This window comes from Fusarium vanettenii, assembly GCF_000151355.1.
Source record: "Fusarium vanettenii 77-13-4 chromosome 14 genomic scaffold NECHAsca_23_chr14_3_0, whole genome shotgun sequence".
NCBI lineage: Eukaryota > Fungi > Ascomycota > Sordariomycetes > Hypocreales > Nectriaceae > Fusarium > Fusarium vanettenii.
The window spans coordinates 12918-37188 of NW_003315862.1; the positions used below are offsets into that span (position 1 = coordinate 12918).

General features: G+C 48.1%; 6 protein-coding genes across 6 annotated transcripts; 5 read left to right on the forward strand and 1 right to left on the reverse strand.

Moving 5' to 3' along the window:
- Nucleotides 1–11394: 11394 nt before the first annotated feature.
- On the forward strand, nucleotides 11395–13352 carry NECHADRAFT_88437 (uncharacterized protein; the record flags this gene model as incomplete). The annotated part of the gene is made up of 5 exons (XM_003044197.1): nucleotides 11395–11434; nucleotides 11623–11683; nucleotides 11902–11920; nucleotides 12078–12547; nucleotides 12938–13352. 5 exons carry the CDS (start codon nucleotides 11395–11397, stop codon nucleotides 13350–13352), a joined length of 1005 nt encoding a protein of 334 aa, XP_003044243.1.
- Nucleotides 13353–15035: 1683 nt separating this feature from the next.
- On the reverse strand, nucleotides 15036–17640 carry NECHADRAFT_102251 (uncharacterized protein; the record flags this gene model as incomplete). Its single annotated transcript, XM_003044242.1, has 2 exons — nucleotides 15036–17308; nucleotides 17355–17640. 2 exons carry the CDS (start codon nucleotides 17638–17640, stop codon nucleotides 15084–15086), a joined length of 2511 nt encoding a protein of 836 aa, XP_003044288.1. The 3' UTR covers nucleotides 15036–15083.
- Nucleotides 17641–18285: 645 nt separating this feature from the next.
- NECHADRAFT_102252 (uncharacterized protein) lies at nucleotides 18286–19761 on the forward strand (the record flags this gene model as incomplete). The annotated part of the gene is made up of 1 exon (XM_003044198.1): nucleotides 18286–19761. One exon carries the CDS (start codon nucleotides 18286–18288, stop codon nucleotides 19294–19296), a length of 1011 nt encoding a protein of 336 aa, XP_003044244.1. The 3' UTR covers nucleotides 19297–19761.
- Nucleotides 19762–20049: 288 nt separating this feature from the next.
- NECHADRAFT_88440 (uncharacterized protein) lies at nucleotides 20050–20528 on the forward strand (the record flags this gene model as incomplete). Its single annotated transcript, XM_003044199.1, has 2 exons — nucleotides 20050–20302; nucleotides 20356–20528. The coding sequence occupies 2 exons, from the start codon at nucleotides 20050–20052 to the stop codon at nucleotides 20526–20528; spliced, it is 426 nt and encodes a 141-aa protein (XP_003044245.1).
- A 1218-nt stretch (nucleotides 20529–21746) lies between these two features.
- NECHADRAFT_88441 (uncharacterized protein) lies at nucleotides 21747–22790 on the forward strand (the record flags this gene model as incomplete). Its single annotated transcript, XM_003044200.1, has 2 exons — nucleotides 21747–21802; nucleotides 21908–22790. The coding sequence occupies 2 exons, from the start codon at nucleotides 21747–21749 to the stop codon at nucleotides 22788–22790; spliced, it is 939 nt and encodes a 312-aa protein (XP_003044246.1).
- Nucleotides 22791–23471: 681 nt separating this feature from the next.
- On the forward strand, nucleotides 23472–24211 carry NECHADRAFT_88442 (uncharacterized protein; the record flags this gene model as incomplete). The annotated part of the gene is made up of 2 exons (XM_003044201.1): nucleotides 23472–23936; nucleotides 24134–24211. The coding sequence occupies 2 exons, from the start codon at nucleotides 23472–23474 to the stop codon at nucleotides 24209–24211; spliced, it is 543 nt and encodes a 180-aa protein (XP_003044247.1).
- Nucleotides 24212–24271: the final 60 nt, after the last annotated feature.

Below are 24271 nucleotides of genomic sequence, written 5' to 3' on the forward strand. Positions count from 1 at the left end.
TGCTTACAAAAGTACAAAAGTGACCCGGTTACAGCGATTGTCACCCCCTCTGTTCACCACAGAGGGGCGTCCTATCATTATTAGTCAGCCCCCCGAATAATTTGTGATTATTGTTGGATCGCGTCCCGCACATTCGATCAGAGTGATAGGGATTAATACGATATCGAGCCAAAAGATTATCATATTCTTAATCAAGGATCCCTCCGGCCCCCTCTTTTCTCGAGAGGGGTTTTATGTCATCTGACTAAGGCTAGGATATCTTTATATCAGAGGTTTATGCCGCCACACGAGGGTCAATCCAACAGTATTTTTATTACGCCCGGGAGAACTATCACGATATGTATTTGGGTAGCAGGGCGTGTACATAGCGTGTCACTGCTATAGCAATATCCTTCTAGCTACTTCTACATAAAGGATATACAGGGACTCAAAGCGGGGAATTTACTCAACCAAGAACATACACACATCCAATCAGACCCATCAGAGAATCCGAGCTCGTGACAGTTATGAGCCCAGTTCGCGTTAATTCCACCGAAAAGACAGTTACAAGACAATTCACATCGAGCCAGATCCTCGAAGGACCGATATCCATCGTTATTTAGATAGAATACGTCGTGGCGCGACCCAAATCGATCGATACCGTCCATTCCGAGCCTTCCAGCCAATCTAAATATAACCTCAAAAGACCTAAGAGTAATATTGACTAGAAAGGAAAATTAGGATACGTGGACTTAGTCCATGTTAGCCAAGATTCCAAGGAAGATATAGTCCTATATATATCCTAATAACCCTACTGGGGAACTCTTACAAGAACTAAGAGAACCTTAGTATAGTAACTTCAACGCTACTACCACAGACTATACCCAGCTATCTTAGTCGCAATAGCGAGCATATAATGCTATGTTTAGGCAATGGGAAGTCAGGAAGCGGGACTTTAGAAAGCAAGAGATAGAGATCAATACGGTATATGATACCATCCTAGAGACAATTTCAGTCAAGTACAGGCAACCGCTCGACCGAAAAGATACACTACGAGAGTAAATACAGCTGCTCAAGAGCTCTACTGCTCCATCAGAAGGTTTTATAATAGCTAAGGTAAAAGATAAATATATTGCCGTGATAAAAGGCTTTAAGAACCAGAAAGCCTTCCCATAATAGCTAGAGTCGTGGGAATCGATAATAATTAAGGCGAAGAAGTATTACCTTGCGGAGACTAAGACCGGTCAATAGCTTCGAGAGTTTACTAACCTAATCGAACCAATCTATCAAAGCTATACAATAGCTTTCACGGAGGGGGCCAAGACTCTAAATGCCAAAGCAGTTCTTCAGAGAAGATGCTTATAAGACGCGCTCGCCTACTAGGCTGCCTAAGCAGAAGCGGCTAAGCAGCGATGACTCTAGGCAAGCAGTGGGAGTATAACCTTAGAACTAGATTCCCAATCTAGACCAAGAGGTATTAACCTAATTACACCGGGTATATAGCGACCTACTCCTAATGGCTTAAAGGTTTAAATACCTTAAGAGGTTGCCTCAACGATGCGTAAATAGGTATCCCGCAAAAGGCCCATGAGTAGTAATACCGTGAGGGGCGGGGCATTTCATATAGAGGGAGGCAACGAGGAGAGTGACCACAGTAAGGAGGCATCTACGCCAAAGGGTAAGAAGAGGACGAAGTCTGGCTCCGGAGGACGCTCTAGAAAGAGGCCAGCACTTATATGCCTAGCCTGCGATATAAGAGGGCATGACCTACTTGACTATTAGTATATGTTTAAAGAAAAGAGACCAGAGGGCATACCTCGCAACGATCATCGTATATAAAAGGCTAAGAAGGCGCTAGAAGATAACCGCGAGCTATAGAGAAGGGTTAATGCTTTATGAGAATAGAAAGGGAACTAATAATCACAGGAGAGAAAGGTCAAGGTAAAGATCATAGGAGCGGCGAACACAGCGCACCTATGATTAGCCTTTACCTCGATAACCACTATATATCCGCTATGTTTATTAATGATCTTAGATTCTAGTATAACGTTGCATATTTTTAACGATCTAACTAGGTTCAAGACCTTCCGCAAAGCAATAAGCAAAGAGGCAATTATTATAGGAGCATCAGAAGTTCTAATCCTAGGTTTTAGTAGAGTTAACTTAGAGGTCACACTTCTAGGAGGAGAAGTCGGGATATTACGCCTATAGAACGCAATATATTATACCGATTTTAATATAAACCTAGTATCCTTTTAATTACTTCGAGAAAACGGAATCTTCTAGGATACCATCAATAACCTCCTAATCCAAAGGGACGGCTCAACTATATACATCGTCCACCAGATACATAATCAATTCGTGCTATAGTATTAAGAGATTATACGCGATACTAAGAATACTATCTTTAGCACGCAATATAGGCAAAGAATATCGCGAAACCTAAGGGCACCGGCGGTAGCGAATAAATCCTTATGGTATCTTCGAATAGGATATCTAAGTCTATTAGTATTATATCACTTAGGAAAGAATTCCCTAGGGATAAGAATCCGCGGACCAAAGACGACATAATATTCAGGCTATAGCTAAGGGAAGATATATCGATAGATATCTCAATGGCCACTAGACCGAGAAAAAGACAAGCCATATTACGAAATCTAGGTTAACTAGACTAATATTAATAAAGATTTAAAGGGCTTTATGCGAGCTATATTTATCACGGACGTATAGTCTAGTATAGTCTTTCCGTACTACACTAAGACATATGACAGACGAGAGAGTAGCAAAATATTAAGACACTTCTATCTTTAGATAAAGAATTACTATAGCTATCTAGTTAGAGTAGTTCGCTTAGATAACGAGCTCTTCACAAAGAAGATCAAATACTAGATAATATAGAGAGGCATTATTAGGAAACCATTAGCGCCAAATACGCAAGCCCAGAACAGAGGAGCTAAGCGCTCTAGGGGTATAATAATCGAGAAGAGTCGGGTAATAAGAATCACGGCCAATCTACCGCATGGCCTTTAGAGAGAGATAATCAGCGCAGCCATATACCTAAAGAATAGAACGCCGAGAGACTCAAATAGATAGAAGACCCCTTATGAGTTGTTCTACTCAAAGCAGCTATATCTATCACATCTGAAGGCATATGGCTACAGGGCCTATGCCATGACATCACGAGCACAACTCAAACGAAAGAAGCTCCGCAAGCTCGACCCGAGAGCGCACATCAGCTATCTTATTAGCTATAACTCGACTAATATCTTTCGCATCTAAGTTCCGCACAAAGGAAAAGTCATTTCAACTCGAGATATTATCTTTAACGAAGACATATTCTTCGATAGTAAATATACGGAAAAAGAACTTATTAATAGCGTCGATAAGCTAGTAGAAAAGGTTACTATTCCGCCGAGCCAGTTAAACAACCAAACGATTCTTAAAGAAGATAAGCTAGTCTTTAAATCTAGTAACCATAGCGAAGGTTAGGATAACGACGAAGGAGAAATAGTTCTAGATAATAATTAGGAAGAAGACCGGGACGACTAAGCAGACAAAAAAGACTATAAACTAGCAAGGGTTATAGAAGAAGCATTCCATACACCTCCACCAACTAAACTAGACCAAGAGCAAGATATAGCTCTTTTAGTCTTCTTACTAGTCGCTAGAGCTGAGGGGGTAAGAGCAAATAACCCACCAACCGCAATCGTGGAAAGCTATCTAGACGACTTTGTCCCGGTTCCAATTGAGACTACTTATCATAGGAGTTTTATCGCTAGAATAAAGTTCAAGCCGAAGAAGATATATAAGCGAAACCTGCCAGACGAGCCGAAGACACTCAAGGATCTTAATAGCCACCCTTTTAAGGAATAATTCCGCAACGCATAAGAAGACCATATGGCATCTCACCGATAGATAAAGTTATTCGTTAAAGTGCTATAGAGATAAGCAAAGGGATAATAAGTGCTAAGCTATATATAGGTATTTACCTATAAAACAGACAAGCATAGATACCTTATTAAGTGCAAAGCCCGCCTTATAGTATATGGCAATCAATAGGCTAAGGGAGATCTGCCTACTCGAGCGACAACGCTTATAAGTATATCGTTTAGGGCGCTTATGGCAATAGCAGTAGAACACGACCTAGAGCTTATGCAAATAGACGCTATGAATACTTTCGTATATTACGAGCTAGACGAGCTAGTATTTATAAGAATGCCACTAGGATTCCAAAAATATAGTATAGTTCTAAAGCTACGAAAGGCGCTCTATGGGCTCCGAAGGTCTCTATTATTATGGCAATAAGATCTAACGTAAACCCTCCGAGATCTCAGTTTTAAGACTATTCTAAAAGAACCCTATGTTATACTTAGAGATAGGGTAATTATCTTTTTCTTTATTGACGATCTTATCTAGGCATATCGAAAAGAGAGGGTAGCTAAAGTAAGGAAGGCTATGGAAAGTCTATAGCAGAAATATAACATAACTATGCTAGGAGAACCGAAGTAGTTCCTTGGAATTCATATCATACGAAACAGAGCCAAGCGAACTATCTAGCTAACCTAGGATACATATATTAATAAGATCGCTTACTAATATAGAGTTGATCTAGAGGCTAAGATTCCCGAGACCCCGATGATAGAGGAAGAACTATTACTAGTAACCTATTAAGCCGACCGATATTCGATCGAGAAATATTTAAAGAAAGTCGGATCGATATTGTTCGCAGCGATCTTAACACGGCCTAATATTGCCTTCGCAGCCGCAAGGCTAGCTAGGTTCAATCAGAATCCAGATCAGATGTATCATAAGGCCGCAGACCGAGTCTTGCAATATTTGCATAGAACACAATCACTAGGTATAAGACTAGGAGGGACAAGATTCCTCAAGAGTTTCCTATATGCGAGTAATGCCTCCTACGCAGACAACACGATAGACAGAAAGAGCTCACAAGGCTACGTAATAATGCTGTTTGGAGGACTAATTGCCTGGAAAGCAACGAAACAGCCCACTGTTACTACGTCAAGCACCGAAGCTGAATTGATCGCTTTATCTAAGACGGCTAAGGAAGCTATCTTTACAAGTAGGATTCTTAAGGAGCTAGAAGTCCAGATTAACGGGCCATTATATATTAAATACGATAATACCCAGACGATCAGGCTCCTAACCGAGGAATCAGCCAAGTTAACTACGAAGCTTCGGCATATAGATATTCATCGATATTAGTTACGATAGGAATACAGAGAGAAGAGAGTTAAGTTCAGCTGGGTTCTAATATCAAAGATAATTGCCAATGGGATAACAAAGGCCTTACCTAAATAACGGCATACAACGTTTATTAAGATGCTTTAAATAGAGGATATTTTAGACTAGATTATTATAGAACAGCGAATGGAAGCTATAAAGGATCAGATTATGAAAGCACGCAGCTAGAAGGAAGACAATAGCCCTGACAAGGAGGCAAGACTCAGATATCGAGGAGGAAAGCGCAAAGACCTAAAAAGACCACAAACAGAAGGGTAGCCAAGTCCTCTAGAATAGCCTCGGCTAAGGGGGTATATCACGATATATATTTGGGTAGCAAGGCGTATATATGGCGTATCACTACTATAGCAATATCCTTCTAGCTACTTCTGCATAAAGGATATATAGGGACTCAGAGCGGGGAATTTACTCAACCAAGAACATACACACATCCAATCAGACCCATCAGAGAATCCGAGCTCGTAATAAGAACGGATCTCATAGGGCTAGTAGCTACGCTAAGCTATCTTCGCTTCTCCGCTATTCCTCCGGACCACCCAAAAGAGCCCTACTCTTCCTTCCAGCTCATCTCTTTTCTAGCCCCGCTTACTTAACTCTACTTAATAGGCCTACTCAAAGGCTAATTTCTCCAAGTATTCAGCATCCTATCCCCAGCAGCTAAAGCATAGTCTATTAACATAAGGCTATTTAATATTAGTAGTCAGCTATAGTATTAGTATTTAGTATATTCTATTTCCCTTTTTCACCTTAGTCTTCCCGTCGCTATTATAAACTTTACCGCCGCTTACACCGCCTTTAGGTTAAGTATCCATTTCGGTCCATCCGACGCTAACTTTCCACCAAGGAAATAAGAAAGGTTTCCTATTATACTTTATCTAGCTTATCACATAACTTCACGCTCTATCTCCCATCTCGTATATTAGAACAGAAAATATTCCATTATCTCTAATACTCATCCGCACTCACACATATCCAATTCGGCGGTTCCTATCTTACACAGGTAGCTATTAATCCTCGCCATTCCTATGCAGAGCTACGAGAGCACATCAGCTTCCCGTCTCTTTAGGCCATCATATAGCGCTTTCATATATTCGCCTAGTAGGGCTCGATTAATCTGCTTAGAGTAGCTGCCTACTTTATCGGGGAGTACCCGCTGCCGCCGCAATTACGACGTCGCCAGCCTAGTCCATATCGACCAAGCCTAATATAGCGGCGACTCTAGGGTATATCCTACTTTGGTCGCTTTCTTAGCTTATCTCTTCGCCTTGCGGCCCATAGCGAAACCATTATTTCGGGACAAAGCCTAGACCATCTTAACCCTATTATTTCCTCTCGCTAGTCATTCGATATATTCGTAGATCTATCAGATAGTAATCTAGCCAGATTGCTATCGCGGTCATACAATTGCTTTTAGTAATGACTAGCAGCTTAATACCACGGTGAGCTCTCGATATTATAGTCCATTAGGCATACATCATAACGCCATCGCTATTACCTCCAGTTCGGCCGTATATAGGTTCTAGTCGTCTCGCGACCCAAGGGTAACCAAGTACCTGGCTACCATCCTACTAACTTAACTAGTTAACTCTTACGTAACGAGGCCTCCCATAGCTACAAGCCCTTCCCTATCAGAGGCACTAGTCGCGATAATAATATCTTTAGTATTATTAGCTACTACTATCGCCGCCTCACGGTCGGCCTCGCATACTAGTGACACTCGGTTATACCACGGCGGTACTACATAGGCTTAGATCATTTCCATTCGCTTAATTCCGCTCTTCTTAAATATAAGTGCTAACCTCTTAAGCGGTAACAAATATCTCTGGCTCATTAATACTTTAAGCATTGCGAGCGGATACATCTTTAGCAACATCCAGACGTTAATATACAGCTTCATACCGGCTTAGGCGTATCATCCGTCTACTATCTAGATACCGGCCTCCGCTTCCGCGACCGCCCGCGACACTATCCGAAAGGCTCCCATAATAGCCTATACTCCCATCTTCTAAGCCCTATTAAGCCAGGTCAGTTCCTTCTCGCCACGTACGTGCGACCAGACGACCGAGGCGTAGTCCATAGCCAGCGCCATAGCCATAATAAAGAGCTACCTAGCCGTACATAGGGACAGCATCTTAAGTCTCCTCAGGCACATAGCTACTAAGAGGCCTTTAGTAGCCGCCTCGGCCATATATTTCTTAAACCTGAGCTTCGCGTCTATAACCACTCCTAAGATCTTAGCCTCCTACTTCGGCTTAATCTCCTTCCCTTTAACCATAAACGGCGTGTAGCTAATACGCTCGGCCACGCGTGTAAAGTAGACGATGGTTATCTTATCACATTTAAATATCGCCCCGCTGCGCTTCTCCCATTCCAGTGCGCGGTCAATAATAGCCTATATTCTATCTCTATTCGCTTCCGCCGTCGGGCCTATGACCCAGGCTAAGTAATTATCAACGAATGCGATCGAGCCTCCCTTTATATCTATCTTACTCTAAACCAAGTCTGCGTTAAAGAAGAGAAAGAGCATAGGCGATAATAGCGATCCTTGCGGAAGGCCAGCCTATAGCAGCTCCCGTAGCGCAGAGGTATAGCTATTTATCGTAATAGTAGCTATGCGACTCGAGCAGAATGCGTCTATCTATCTCACTAGCCCCTTAGGGATGCCCCGTGCTTCCAATCTTTACAACAGTCTATCCTTAAACACGCCGTTATAAGCCCCCTTGACGTCGAAGCTAACCAGGCTGACCACTTTGCGGTTCCGCCATGCTTTATAGACCTATTCCTAGAAGAGCAATAGCGCCTACTCTGCCGACCGCCGCTTTCTCACACCGAAGTGGTTAATAGGCAGAAGTCTATATATTTCGACGGCGTATGAGATACGATCCGCCACTACTGCTTCGAGGATCTTGCCTAGCATCGACAATAGCGAGATCAGCCTCCACGCTTTTGCAATTCTATAGTCAGCCTTGCCCGGCTTCTTAAGCGGAATAATCTTAGTGCTCCTCCACTAGTCTAGTAGTTATCCTTCGCCCAGTGAAGTATAGAACAGATACATAACGCGCTCCTTCACCACCGGCCACAGCTATTTCCACACCATCGCCGGCAGCCCATCTTCCCCGGGCGCTTTCCACGCCTTGGCTTCCATGATCTTCTCCTCCACTTCCTCCATCGTCAAGTTCGGCATGGCCACTTCTCTCCGCCGCGGTCGCGGGCCTTCGTCTTCTATGGTTACCGGCAGCGGTGGGAAGAATGCACTGAGCAATTCTTCCGCCTGCTCGGCCTTGTCCTGCGTCGTCGTCCCGTCCGCTCTTTTCAATAGGGGAATCTTGTTACTGGCCATCCCACCTCCGGGTTTGAGGTACGTGGCGGCTTACCAGATGTTAGTCCCGTCTACGAGGAAATCATCCCAATGGGCCTTCTTCTGCCTTTTAATAGTATCGTGATACTCCTTGGCTGCTTCCTTGGCTCTATTTTCTAGGTTATCGATCCGGTGGCCTACACGGCGCTAGGACCTCGCCAGGTTCCTCCAGAACGTATACGCCCTTCGAAGCCTCGTAAGATCTGTTGTCCACCATCTCTTCGCGTACGGCGATGGTTTAGCCCGTGGAACCAGTTCGTAGACCGCATTAAGAACCACCTCCATCAGCCTGTCCGTCTGTGCCTGAACTCCGTCGTCCCACGGAAGTGGTGCGAGCTTGTCTTTCACCCTTTCCCTGATCGCATTCCACGGTGCGTTCTTAAAAAGTAATCTTAGCTCAACCGTCCTTTCAGGCGTCGAGAGGTCAAACTCTGTTCAGATTGCCCTATGATCTGACCCGTGTTCGGTCGGGTGGATACCGCAGTGGACCACCTCTTCTGCCAACTCGGACGATATAAGCATCAGGTCGATCATGCTTTCGCAATCTAGCCCTTCCCAAGTATTCATCCCTCGCGGGAGAAGACTAAGTAGGCCATATTCATCCATAAGGTCGATAATCGGGCTCGCTTCGCCTTGCCTCCTGCCTATCACCTTATCGCCTCCCCAGAGCTAGTCGTAGCGATTAAAATCACCAGCCAGGATAATATCTATCCTTTTCCCCATATTATTACGAAAACTTATAATTATCATATACAACTATCTCATAGCTATATACAAAGCATCTTTATCTTTTCCTACTATATATATTAATACTACTAAGACTTCTCGGTTAAGCTATCTAAGTATCGCCCTAGTTAGGTCAGCCAAAGGGATAGGCACCTACTCAGTCTCTAGATCGCTATATATCCAGAGCATACTCCGGATCGGCTACTACGTCTCGTATCTCTTTAATAGTACGAATTTTATCTAGTTCCTATAATAGTTCGGTATTATTATCAGCGTCCCCTCGACCTTCAGCGCATATAGCTCGGCCACCGCTAGTACTATATAGTCCTATAAGTCCCTATCGTTTATTATACTTAGCTATACTATATCTCTCTTCCGCATATTGAGCTATAGGATCTAGAGGTTAATAGCCATCGGTCATATATAGTTATCGCATCTGATAGTTTCGGCTAAGTGACTCATATGGCCCTCTATAGAGAATGCACTTTAGCTCGACTACCTAGCAGTCTCGGTATTGATAGCTTATCTCCGCGCACTTACCGCATCGTTGCGCCTTGCTACATACGAAGGCCTTATGGCCAATCTCCTAGTAGTTATAGCACTGAGCCGGGGCTTAGCGCCGCTTAAAGACGTTAGTGCTAGCTAACTCTCCCGCAAGGTAAAAATACCTCTCTTTAAGTAGCTATCGCGTATTACTCGCTTTAATAATATAGATCACTATTAAGCCATACATCTTACTATTTACCTTATCGCTAAGCTAATATATCTTAGCGATCATTACCTCATTTTCTTTCCCTAGTACCTCCGCCGTACCTAGCAACATATTACCAGACGAGTCCAGCACCGCAGTCCTATTTGCGCCGTCGACCTTAACCGGGTATAGCTAGTCTCTAAGCACTTTAGCGCCCTTAACCACTATCTTCTCCGCCGCCTCTCTAATAAGCTATATCTCTGCTTCGTCTCGGCACACCACCTTGATGCGGTCTAGATTCCTCGTATCCTTCACCACGGCTACATACCGCTAGCTCTATTAGCCTTCCCTAACCCGCACCTTCTCTTCGATCGCTTAACGAACTTCTCTAACTTATGCCTTGCCTCTATCCTCTTCGCTAACCCGCGAGGTATCGATAGTATAGAATAAGGTATCCGTGAATAAGGATAGGGTTATGCGCATAGACGATAAGGCGCGGACGTTACTTAGCTAGCTCGTAGGCGGGGTGCAGGCTATATCGGCATACAATAGCTATAGGCTCGTCTGAGCACTGCTAGAGATACTATCGGCTATTATATTTAGCTATTCCTTCACCTATTTTATTTCCTCCTTTACTTATTTTAACTCCTCTGCCGTCTAGGGTTATATTCTCCCTAGCTCCTTTATAACTTACTCTCGCATCTACTTAAGGTCTCTTATAGCTTATTCACGCATAGCTTTGAGCTGCCTAGTGGCTTGTTTATGCGAGCGTCTGAGCTCGTCCGCCTTCTTTAATTCCTCGGCTGCCTAGGCCTTAATTGTCTAGATTTCTTACTAGAGTTAGCGTATTATCTCTAGCTATTCGCTTATTATCCGCATTGCCATTCGCTGGTTCTCTATTAATGCGTCCTAGAGCCTCTCTAGTATCTTCCTTTACTTACTCATTAAATAGGTCGATATCTCCTAGAGCATAGCTCGGAATATTATCTACATAGGCGATGCGTGGTTACCCGTCGCGCCTTCTATTATCTGCGATTCTCTGGCCCCGTCGACTAATCTAGTCTCGCCTTCATTTTCACTATCCCGCGACTATTATGGCCCGTTTCTCCTTACTATATTATTCCTCTTCTTAATCGTCTATAGCCTTTCCTATAGTTTTATAGTCGGCTTCACGGGTCTCGAGGACCGATGCGCTACGGTAATTGAATCTCTACCTCGCACTAGGATCTCATTAGTAGTCGCGTCTATTTCACGACACCGCGCCTATGGTCGCACTGACCTCTATATCCCTTAAAAAGATTATAAAGATTGTAAAGATTGTAAAGATTCCTGCGCTTGTCGCTTGCGTCTATTTGGCTAGTCTGTGTCGGTGCCCATGTATTGGCCGCCCCGTGCAGTGTACGGGGCCGTGCCACGTAACTATCATGCTTACATAACGGATTATAATCACACCGCCGGCGGTGCCTGGGTCAATTCCTAGTGGTTCAAAGTCCTAGATGGGATCATTCAAAGATATAAGGCCCCAAAGGGCCTCTTATTGAGATCATAGAACTTAACTGAGAATAATTACAATCACCACAATAAGAACTACCTTTTTGTCAAGTGCACTCAGCATCCCTGCGTGACACAACAACAGGTAACCGCGTCGTGGCGCAGGCCGCCAGGTCAGTGGTTGAAAATCGCTACGGCGACGGTGCTTAGTCATTTTCGCGATACCCGCGAAATTTTAAATTCGCGAACTTATCGGCTCCCCTGTTCTTCTCACCTCGTTGTCAGGCAGCCTTTGTCCCGAACACTGCATCAGCAGCGACGACATCGTCATCTTGTCTCTCTCCCTGGGCATTTCTAGCAGAGCATCATCAACTGCGTATACTTGCGACAGCATTCATCTCGTCGAGATTGTGAGATTAGTTGCGCATTAACCGGCGATGCGGGGCCGATCGCCAAGGGTATTCTGTCGCGACTATGCTTCCTGATGAAATGATCAACAGGGCGGCTAATAAGCTTGCCGCGTATCGGAGTAATGATTCCCTCTCCGAGATCCTGGACTAGTATTAGGTCCTTATTGAAGACTACCGCCGCCTGAAGAGCGACTACGAAGAGGAGCGCGAGGGAAGAGAGCGATATAAGCAGCTCGCCCGCGGCCAGGAGCGTAACCCTTTCGCCCTCGTCGTTATTGACGGAGACGGCTATGTCTTTGACGAACACTTTGTCGGCGTGGGAGAAAAGGGAGAAGAGGGCGGCAGCAGAGCTGTGAAGCAACTCGTCGATAGCGTTAAGAGAAGCCTCCGCCGCAAAGGACTCGAAAGCTGCGAGGTTATGGTGCGCGTCTATGCTAACCTCGTGGGCTTGTCTAAGTCCCTCTGGAAGAACGGGCTCTGCGGTGTCGAAAAGCGTTCCCTCTCGTCCTTTGTCGCGGGCTTTAATAGATCTTATGGCCTCGCTGACTTTGTCGACGCCGGCGAACTAAAAGAAAATGCCGACTTTAAGCTCAAAGCTATCCTCCGCCTCTATGCCGATAATGCCTAGTGCAAGCATATCTACTTTGCCGCCTGCTATGACGTGGGCTATGTCTCGGATCTTACTCCCTATAGGGGTGACCAAGATAGGTTTACCCTGATCCGCACTCCGAGCCTGCTCTTCTATAAGGAGTTTGAGAAGCTCGGTATGAATATTGAGGAACTACACGGCGTCTTCCGCTAGACTCCCCTTACCTATGCTGCTTTATCTTAGAGCAAGCGCAATAACCTATCCACTAAACTCAACCTGGCATCTAAGAACCCGTCTAACGGGGGAACTGCTAGCAACGATGGCAATGCCGTCTGTTAGTTTTATAGCCTCGGTAAATGCCGATATGGAAATAGCTGCCGACTGGCCCATATCGATACTAAAACTTCGTCTCATACGAGCTAGAATAGCACCTCGTCGCCTCTTTCTATCGGTGATGGCCCAAGGCCGGATAGAAACCTCGATAGCGACTGGCGCCGCGGCTCTAGTAACTCCCTCTCTAAGGGCAATATCGAATCACTGCCCAAGAGGGAAGGTATCCCGGAAGGCTTTGTCGCTATTAACCGCGTTGGCGACCGCCTCGATGCCTTACTGCCCACCCCTTCTGCCGACTCTATCAAGCGACTCAAGGCGTTATCCGCCGAGAAGAGGTTCTGCAATAATAAGCAGCTGTCTGGCGCCTGCGAAAATGACGACTGCAAGTACGAGCACAACCTAATCGCTGAGGAGCTCAAGCTGGCCCTCGAGTGCCTCGCGCGCTCGGTCCCGTGCCCTAGGCGCGGCGGGTGCAGGAAGGCTAATTGCGTATATGGGCATGTCTGCTAAAAGGCCGATTGTCGTCACCGAGGTGGCAAAGACTACTGCCGATTCCCCAGTGGAGTATGTTTGGAAGAATATTCCGCTAGCGATTATGTCCCCGCCGATGACTCCCCTATGCTACTGTCCTCTATGGACTCAGGGGACGCGCGAAACGCCGAAAACGGTGGCACGAGCCCGTTGCATTAGGTTTTAATACCTCGGTAAGAGAGGTATAAAGAAAAGTTGGTCATCTGGCCACAAAGGCTGGTTTAACTTGACTTGTTTTATTCTCGCTAACTTACTTCTCGATTGTTGATAATACTGAGGGAAGTGGGAGCCTAAAAATAGATAGTTTGTAGAATCAACTGATATGGTTGCTTTACTTGGTGTTTAGTTACTCGCGTCTCCTAACTCACAAATAACTGGCTCTTATCTGACCATATTTACCTCTGAAACCGATGCTGAGCCCAGCTGGCCTCAATCACTGCGTAGCCCGCTTCGGTTGAGGGGTATCAATGCTTGGCCAGGACCTCAAAACGCCGCCACGTCACCCAATACTGTGTCCGCTCCCGCCTCTGTCACTCCGCAAACGCAAGACGAGAAGGACGCTTCCACCGTCAAGAAAGAAGTCGATCATTCCTGTGGAGTTGCAGACCCCGGCCCGTTTACAATCCTAAAGCCAATATCGCATGAACAGGTGCTATACCGTCGACGGTATCGAAATATGTCAAGTCTACAGGTGAGAAACGAGGTCCGTCAACAATTGATAGAAGGGTCTATTGGTTCAATGTCCCCGGGAGAGATATAGCTGGCTGAGTTGACGAGGACCCTTCAAGCTCGCTGGCGCTGCATAAGCTCACGCATCAAACCTATCTCGGTGGCGGAGTTGCTAGATCTCATGGGAAATTGACAATTCTGAATTCTGACTTCTCTCCATCTGAGATAATAAGGGAATCAAGTTCAAATTCAGTCATCCTAGCGAGATCCAAGCTATTCAAAGTCCATCGTGCGACTAGAGGCATCGTCTGACACCTCCTCACGCTTGTCTGCCAGCCAATCCTTCCCCATACCCCTTGCAAGCTCAGCGTATGTGCACAAACCATCCCAACGACAAGATCCTTTGCCGCCCCTAGGTAGAAAAGGAAGCAAATAGTCTCCCACGCCTCGTGCCTTCGTTCGTGGAACAAAGCCGGTACTTATCAGCCGACTCTTCCTCTTAGCCTCCTGGAGGGGGATAATTAGAGGCAAGTACTTCAATTGGTGGGCAGGATAACCGTAGATAGGGACGATGAAGAATGAAGACCAGCAGTGATCGATTTGATCGTCAATCGATATCGACCGATTGAAGGTGACGCTCGATATGAATCGATCGATCTATACGATCGACTTCCAACCCTGACTCAACCTAGAACATACACACATCTAATGAGAGAAAATTAGAGCTCACGATAGACAGAGCTATGGCTATCTGCACCATCTTACTATAGCGAATCACGCTCGTTGTGCTGCTACTATGTGCTATCGCAGGTACTAATGAGCCATGAGGATCAAATGAGCGCTTGACATTCTATCTAAAGGAGGGATGAGAGTCAGTCTCTCATACCTATGTTCAGTCTGCCGATCTCACAGGCAGCAGGCTGTTGCCTGATGCTAGTTATGGTGTGGCGTTCACGCTAACCGTGAAGCTATTCACGATGGTTGTAATCCTCGCCCATGACATGTGCTGTATTCTTGATATGTGGTTGCTCTATCTTTGCGCTACAAGCGTACAGTGCCCCCCTCATCGCCCAACACCTTTGGGTCCCGTCCCGCCTGCTCGAGGATCTCCCTCACCCGAGTATACTGACCTTTGTCCTCTCTCTCCCACCTCCCACCATTCGGAAACACTACCTTCCGCAACCTGTTGACCCAAGGTACTAAAGGCTGATAATATGATGTGAAATTCTCCTCTACAGTTTTGATGAAATCACCTTCATGGGATACTTGCCCTTTCTTTAGGTTCGCCAGTTCTCCAGTATCAACGTAGTTCCACTTATCGAACTCTTGGACGACTCTATCCTCGCCTGGCCCGTTGTAGTGGATGCATATCCAGAACAGCACCCAGAAGAACGACTCGAGATCGTGCATAAAGGAATGCTGCTCGCCCAGTAGCGCCCCGATCGCCATGAAAGCCCGTGTTCCCGTTTTCCCCTTTGCCCCTGACGCAGCCTCTCGCGGCTCTTTGATGGCCAGATCAAGGTCGATCACAAAAGCAGGCCACGACGGATTGTCGTCATCCTCGTTGATCATGAGATTGTTGATCGAGACGTCTCGGTGAAGCAAGCCTGCCCGGTGCAGAGACTCATGTCCCTCGATGCAGCGCTCTAACGCAGCAAGCAGAGCCGACCGGGAGCTTGCCTTGTAGATGGGCATTCCATAGTCTCGGACAATGAGACGCCGATGTACCCGGTTTGGTACTATGCTGGCGGCCTTTGTTGGAGACACAGAACAGGACCGCTTGCTAGAAGGAAGAGGAGCACCGATTTGGCTAGATGACCGCTTCCTGCTGGCACCGGCTCTGCCGCGATCCCCTCTCGATGTGCCGGACGCGACGTTGCTCCGCCGCATTGGTCGTTCTGGACGGTAGTTTGCAGCTTGCGTAATGTCCAGCCCCCTTCGAACGTTATTCCGGATGTCATCATCTTCCCCGTGAATCTGGACCGTCTCGTGGTGATAGTACCGAGCTACGTTAACGACACCCTTGTCAGTCACCTCGCCTAGCAGTTCGCCTTCTTCATCTCGTTCCGGATACTGCCACGAATCCTTAATGACAAGCAGCATCTCCGGCTGTCCTTCGGGGTGGGCTTTCCAACATGTCGTCGCTCGACCAGCTATGCAAGGCGCCCGCTGCATCTTCTTGTCGATGATGATCCGCTCGGTCGAACCATTCCGGTTGACCTCGATGAAGCGCTCCCCGTTTGCCGTCATAATCGTCGGGTCGAACCCTAGCTGCTCCTCGTTCATCCAGAGAAAGCCAAGGATCGTGGACACAAACTGACGCCCATCTTTGTTAATGTCGAACTGCTCCGATGCGATGCCCCCGAGCCGGTCAAACGCCCATACCCTCATGAGGGACCCGCAGATGGTAAAGCCTAAGACGAAGCGACGCGTGTCCTGCGCAGTAAGCACTTCCCTCGCGTACCTCCCCAGGTCAAGCCACGCCATCGAGGCTTTGTCGGCGGATGGGTTGCTCTTCAGCTCTCCAGGCACCAAGATCTGCGACCAGTGGCACCGCGAGTCTTTTCCAGCCTTCGTGTCCTTGACGAAACCGACGTCCAGCTTGCGCTCTCCGGTGGAACCTTGAATTGGCTTGTTGGGCTGTGCAAGAGGCCGTCGTCGATGTTGATGCGTCGAGATTGACCCGTGGCCGTCTGCGAATGCCGCTAGCTTGTCGCTGAAGTCGGAAAACCAGCTCAGCACGTCGTCCTGGTTCGCGTCCTCGGGCCATCCCTTCCAACCGTCCTCAAAGAGTGGATCGCTGCCTTCGATGCACTGGTCAAAGAACGCCTCGGAAACTGCGTCAAGGCCGACCACGCCTCCAAAGTACGTGTTGTGAAAGTGACGGAGCCCGACATACATAGACCCAAGCTCCTCTTTCAGCACGTCGTCCACGTATTTGCGGTGCTCGGACGAGTTTGCAAAGCTGCTTGTGTTGCGCAGCCATGGGGTCTGTTGGAGGGACGAGGCTATCGGTCGGGGAGGCGGGGTGGATTCGGCGACGGTGTTGTAGACTTGATCCCAGATAAGGGTATCGGGCTCGGTGGCGAGAGCTGATTTCAGGAGAGGCTTAACGCGGTCGAAGTCAAAGTCGTCGGAGGCGGCAGCGGAAATGAGTCTGAGGAGATCGCTTCGGAGGGTGCCGTGACCTGTCTTTGAAGGTAGAAAGCGAACGGCGGGGAGGTTTCGTAGGGCGGAGAGAAGATCGAGAACGAGATTTTGGATATCTAAAGGCTAGTTAAAGGAGCGCCTCTGAAAAGTTCGTTGCCGTACCTTCTTGTTCAAGCTGTTCTAGAACATCAGGAGCGGAGGAGATACTCGCGCCTTTGTATATCAAATTGAAGGACGCACGAAAGGCATCAAGGCCATTTCCAATAGGGTTATCCTCAATGGCCTTAGCCTGCGATTCATTTCTCATGGCGGGTGGGACATATTCAGAACGACAAGAAAGAGCCAAAGTCGCGTGTGGCATGTCGCGTTTCTGGCCAGCACCTTGACCGAGCAACCGCCGGCAAAGCTTTGATCCGTCATTGACAATAGCCACGTGTTTACTCGGCATAGTTTATCTTATCTTATCACACACAACCATTCAAAGAGCAGGGGTGCCGCTCAGCAAAGACTAAGTGGAGACTTCGTTTTATCCGTCATCTTGTTGACTGAGCCCTTCCAAACATAACCGAAAACCGACAACCTAAACCCATCATTGATCATGCGCTGGAATGGCTTCTGATCAGATCTTCTCCTGGCTGTGAATGAGACGAGCAGCCTGGGAAGGTCAGCTCTTGGCATTGCCTGCGCAGCCGCAAGCAGTCCCCTGTGCTCAGACCATGGTCTCTTCTTCACAGCGCGACGGAGGCCTTCTGCTGCGAGTTTCCTAGTCAGGAACGAGAAAGATGATCTTCGCGGTATCAATCATATAATTACGATCTTCTATTTCTTTTCGCTTAGATGTAGTTCTTTGCTGTGTATAGCTTGGTAAAAACCAAGTGTCCTGCCCCAATTCACGTGGGTCTTGCCGTGCCCGCTACTGAAGCCCACCCCCTCATTTTGCATGTAAAGTTTGGGATACCCCGGTCAGGGGCAATGAACAGGGCGACGCGACCGGCTTAGACCATAAGAAGAACGCATGGCGCGCAAACGCCAGCCAATTTGCTCGACTTTGTTTTGATCAATATTTCTCGACTCCTCACGCCCGTCCCACGTTATGACTACCCTCCTATCGCTTCCGGTGGAGACTACCCAGTTAATACTAGGATACCTCTCCGCCGATGACTTCCGTGCGTTCCGACAAACGTGCCGAGATATAAATGCAAAGACTTTTCGTCGATTCGCGCGTACATACTTCCAGACGCGTTATGTAATGCTGGAAAAGGAAAGCTTGAACACGCTTATCCACATCTCAGAACACCCCTTGTTGGGGCCGGAAGTGCGCACGTTGGGACTCTGCACCGATCACTTCCCGGAACCAGAAGATGACTTGAGGGAAAGCCAAAGCCTCCGGAGCATTATGGCTGGATACTCAGACTCGGATGGGCTTGACTTGTGGCCTAGCGGGGAGCTTAGTATGTGGCCAGAGGATGATGATGATGACGACGACGACGTCCTCAACCAATCCTATGCAACTACATATCGTCGATGCTTCGATGCCCAAGAGGACTTTCTATCAGGCCCGGATATCGAAGCACTTGGACGAGCCATGAGTCGCCTCAGCAACTGCAAAACACTCCTCCTGGCCGATGCATGTATTCCTTGGGGCGCCGCACGATTAGAAAGGGAAATAGGTGAACTCGACAGAGGCCTAGGTTATGACGATGCTGGTAGCGAACGGTTTGTGAAGCATGTGTTGCATGTCATGCTTACGGCTGCAAATGCAAGCAAGCTTCCTCTGGAGGAATTGTGCATCTACCTTGGTCAGGAAGATAAGCCCCAGACCAAGTCCCCAATCGGCTTCCACCTGCTCGACTTGCCACCGGGGCATATGGCGCAGTCCGAGAGTCGCAGTGACATCACCAGTCTTACGACTCTAAAGTTACTTGCTTCTCCACCGTTTGAGAAGACCTCCGAGGAGAATGATTCCGCCCCTACCTGGAGTCAGAATCTTGCCCGTTTCATTGGTCTTTTTCCTCACCTGGCGCACTTTTCTTTGGCCTTCAGCAACGACTTCGATATCCAAACTATTTCTCCATGTCTTTACAACATATTGTCAATCCCCTAGCTACGGAAACTGGAATTAACCCGGTTGGAGGTCACCGAAACGGAACTGGTTGGCTTACTTCTCCGCCATCAATCAATACTGGAGGAGGTCAGTCTCCGGGAAGTGGTGATGTACGAAAAGATTAGTTGGACGACGCTGTTGAGGAAAATCGAGCAGATGCCCCAAGTTCACGGGGTGACGTTGAAGGACTGCTGGCTCTTTGCGATCAGTCGCTGCGGTGTAACCTATGATTATGAGCTAGGTGCGGTCTATATCAGAAACAGACAGGATTTCAAAGAGGCAATAGCTATGGTGGAGGAGCTGGAGATGATATGGAATCTGGACTGAGTCATGTATAGGTCTTGTTGGAAATCCGAGGATTCCCCTTCCCTTCAGGATTAAGACCATCAGTCTGAAAGTCCTAGACTTAGAGTTCGAAGGCCTAGATGGAATCACTTAGAGATATAAACCCGACAGGAACTCTCATCTCAACAATAACAATCAAGTTCAGTCGATACCTGCATTCAGCACCCCTGCGTAATATTTCCAACATAGAATCGCTGGAGCGAGCGTGTTGGACATTCATCTTCGACTCTAAATATAGCCCATTGTATCCCACATTGACTTTGGCGAAGCAAGCCGCCTAATTCGGCTAGGTGCAAATAGTGATGCCGGTACGAGCCTCGACGCTTCACATCGACACACTCTGATAAATACCAGTCCTCGCGCCGCTCACACCACACACTTCTAACACATCACAGCATACATTTCAACATGAATAAAGCACACCATGAAACTCTTCATATTTCAGTGAGAGTTACTGATGTTCAAGTCACTGGACGTGGGGTTAAGACCATTCATATTGACGGTGAACCTCTCAACCGTCCAGTTCGCAGCTTATTCGATATTCGCCGCGTGTACCAGAAAGCGCTGCGGACTGCTGAGTTGGAGCCTCTATTGAGCCAAGCCGAGAAGCCTTCCCGAGGAATTGGTAACGATCGCGTAGCAAAACTCCCTCCTGGCATAGGTTTCTACGTGCAAACGCAGAAGACATTATACATCTGCTTGCTTCGAATCTAGGCGTGTATCCTACATGGAGTTACCACAACCACCATGGGAGAACAATCAGCTCCCATAATGACTACCATTACACCACCGCTCACTATAGGGCACACTTTCAGGTGTTAAAGGCCCTAGGCTACTGGTTGTTGTGGAGCAAGAGGGAGAGAGAGAGACGAAGGGCGAAGGCTTGAGTTTGTGGATGCGGGACACCCGATTTATCAGATTACATAGTATCCTCTGCCAGTAGGATTTGCTGATGAGGAAATAAGGAAAAAATAAAACCAAATTTAGCATCAATGGAGTCACACTCTAGCTTCAGAGAACAAAGACTGCCTCATGGCAGTGGTGACTACTCTTTAACGTCTCGACTGTAACATCGCAACAGCAACCCCCGATCCCGTAAGCCAGGGCGTGAAACAGCTCTCTGCTACACTACGGCAATAGCGATAGGATACCTTGTTTCGAGTTTTGGGACTGAAATGGCCGTTGTATCTTGGTGCAAAATAGACTTGCTAATCTAACGTCTTTCTAGGTTTTTAAAACCTCACAGTATTTCAATCCCGGGCAACCCTAGGCCCCATGCTTCCTGCATACTAGCCGACGGGTCTGACAAAGGACGCAGAAATTTGGACTAAAGCCTAAGTTCAGTAGAATTCGGCTAAGACGACTACAAATCCAGAGCATGTAAATACTTTAAGATCTGTGGCACCCAAGACCAACGGCACCTCGTGCCTAGTCGTCCCTGCGCACCAAGAGGGCGGAAGGCGACAGCCGCATCACCATCGTAGGGTTCGTACATATGATAGAACTAGTATCTCTAGGTGCTCTTCTCGTTGCTAGAGCTGCGGGCGATAGACTGCCTGGTGGCGCGCAGAACGACCGAGGCATTGGCGTTGTTAGCTTCCTTACCGCCGTCGGCAGCGGCTCTATCATCTTTCTCATCTAGTTCCTTTTGTTTCTATTCCTCAGAAACTACCTAGTCCGTGTTTTGTGAGTTCGCTGGGCTCCACCTGGGACCACACCACATACTGATACGCGCAATCAGCAAGTCAAAATTATATCTAGCTCCCCCGCACGAATGGCCGGAACGGCAACGCTACGGGTTCGTCACCACCGTCAAGTGGCTGTGGAACGTGCGTGATGAAGACACCATAAAGAGGTGTGGGCTTGATGCGTACTTCTTCCTCCGATACCTATAGACTCTGCTTGCTATCTTTGTCCTAATCGCCGTGGTGGTGATACCCGTGCTAGTGCCATTAAACTATGTCGGCGGACGGGGTAGTCAGCTTAACTCTGACGGAGGGGGAAACTCGATAGGCCGGCACCCGGATCAGACTACGGGGCTGGACACTTTGGCGTGGGGAAATGTGCGGCCGACGAGCACGCATCGCTACTGGGCGCACCTCTCAATGTCTGTCGTCGCCGTGACATGGGTCTGCTTCATCTTCTTTCACGAGATGAAGAGGTACGTAGAGGTGCGGCAGAGCTATCTCACGAGCGCCGACCACCGGGCCAGGCCTTCGGCAAGGACCATATTGGTAAACTCGATCCCCGCTTCGTTGTGCACCAGAGAAAAGCTGCGGGACCTGTTCTTCCTGTTTCCCGGCGGGGTGGAGAACGTGTGGGTGAATAGAGACTTCTCCTCTTTGGCAGAGAAGATTGACCGCCGCGATGCAATCCATCGTAAGCTCGAAGAGGCCGAAACGTTCCTCGTTAAGGCTACCCAACGGGCGTGGAGAAAAGCGGGCAAGCCGGTGTTGAGACCTGACAGCGTGTTGGAAGTCGCAACCAGCGGGTACGAGAGGTCGAAATCGACGTCTGGGCATCGGATGCCCCGAGTTCCAGGCCTCAGTCGTATGGATTCCGAGAAGCAAGGGAAATTATCCATGAGAGACTCTGGTGATGGCAGCGGTGGCGGTGGCGGAGGCACTGACTGCGAGAAACATGACAAGGTATGGCCTTGGTGGGAGATCCTGAGCAGTGACGACCGACCCTCCCATCGGCTGCCGCTCTTTGGCTTGCCATGGCTTCCCGGGATCGCGCCATTCTCGAAGAGGGTCGACACCATATACTGGTGCCGAGAGCAGCTGGATGCTATGAACTCGGAAATCGAACTGCTGCAGAAGAACCTAGAAGATCGCTTTCCGCTCCTGGACTCGGCATTCATCCAATTCAATACGCAGGTGGCAGCTCACATGGCCTGTCAGAGCGAGATTCTCCACCTCCCGGGGCAGATGACCCCCAGGATCATCGGTTTCTGCCCCAAGGGAGTCATCTGGGCCAACCTGGGCCTATCCTACCGGGCCAGTTGGTTCCGATCGATGGCGGCGTACGGCATTCTGCTCGCCATGATCTCGCTTTGGTCCATTCCCGTGGCCTGGACGGGAGCTCTGAGCCAAATCGACCAGCTTGTCGAGGGGAGCCGCTGGGAGTCGCTTTTGGAGGACAGATAAATGCTCAGAACGGCCATCCAAGCATTCGCAGGCCTCCTGCCTACTATACTGCTGGCACTTCTCCTCTACCTCTTGCCGCTGTTCCTGGAACTCCTGGCCGAGTTCAAGGGCGTCAAGACCCACGCGTTAAGGGATGAGTTCGTCCAGAGATTCTACTTCGTCTTTCTGTATATCTAGATCTTCCTCGTCGTCTCTATCGCCTCCTTCTTTACGGCGTCGATCGACGAATTGGCAGCCAACGTGGGAGAGCTGCAAAGAGCAAGAGACGTGCTCGACATGCTGTCCAGGAATCTGCCTAAGGCGGCCAACTACTTCTTCTCCTATATGATCCTGTAGTCGCTCTCAGCTAGCTCCGCGACGCTCTTGCAGGGAGGCACTCTTATCATACGCTACGTTCTTGGGCCGCTGCTCGATTTGACACCTCGTGCCAAATGGCTCCGCCATACTAGCCCCGTCTCTGTCAGATGGAGCGCTGTTTTCCCTGCCTACATAAACTTTGCGTGTATCGCCCTGACGTATTGTATTATTTCTCCCCTCATATCTGCCTTTGCTATTCTTACCTTCGCCCTTCTCTGGGCCGCTCAGCGGTACATGATATTCTACGTCTACTAGTCTGACTACGACACCGGAGGGGTGCTCTACCCCCGCGCGCTTAATTAGACCTTCACTGGCGTATACGTGATGGAGCTCTGCCTCGCCGGTCTCTTCTTTATAGTGAAGGACGAAGATGGGAGGCTCGCTTGCACGGCGCAGGGCGTGATCATGATTCTGCTATTCACTTCTATAGTCCTCTACCAGGTCTGGCTCAACAGAGCTTTTGCACCTCTCTTCCATTATCTGCCAATAGAAGGGAGCGATTACTTGAAAGAAACGCTGCGCCGGGGTTCATCCACCCAGGAGCATCGCGTTGCCGAGTGCAACGTCAATGACGAGGCCTGCAGCCTGAGCGACAAAGTCACCAGTCGCAGATACCTTGAGGTGGCCGCTGATACTGCAGAATATTCCGAGCTTCCCACAAGGTTGGAAGACGTGCCTGAATGTATGAGAGATATGCTCGTCCGCACTGCCTTTGAACACAGAGCCCTACGTGCTCGGCGGCCTACTGTGTGGATACCTAAGGATCATCTTGCGGTAAGCGATTGGGAGGTTCGTCAGACGGCGAGGGGCACTCGCCACGTTTCCATGTGTAACCGCGGCGCTTCTCTGGATGAAAAGGGTGTCGTATCGTTTGACCTGTGTCCTCCGGATCAGATGCAGTTTGATCGTGTCAGACTATAGACAGGGGTGCGTCTTGTAGGATGAAGCCATAGTTTTAGGGAGCAGAATATATAACGTCATCTTAGCGCTATGATGTATCGTTACCTATCTATGTGGGATTCGAAAATTTCGAATATCTCCGAAACGCAGCTCAAGCAGACTAAATCTATTTCTTTTTTTCCAGAGTTCAGTCTCTGCCGCCTTCGGCTAATCTGCTGCTGAGT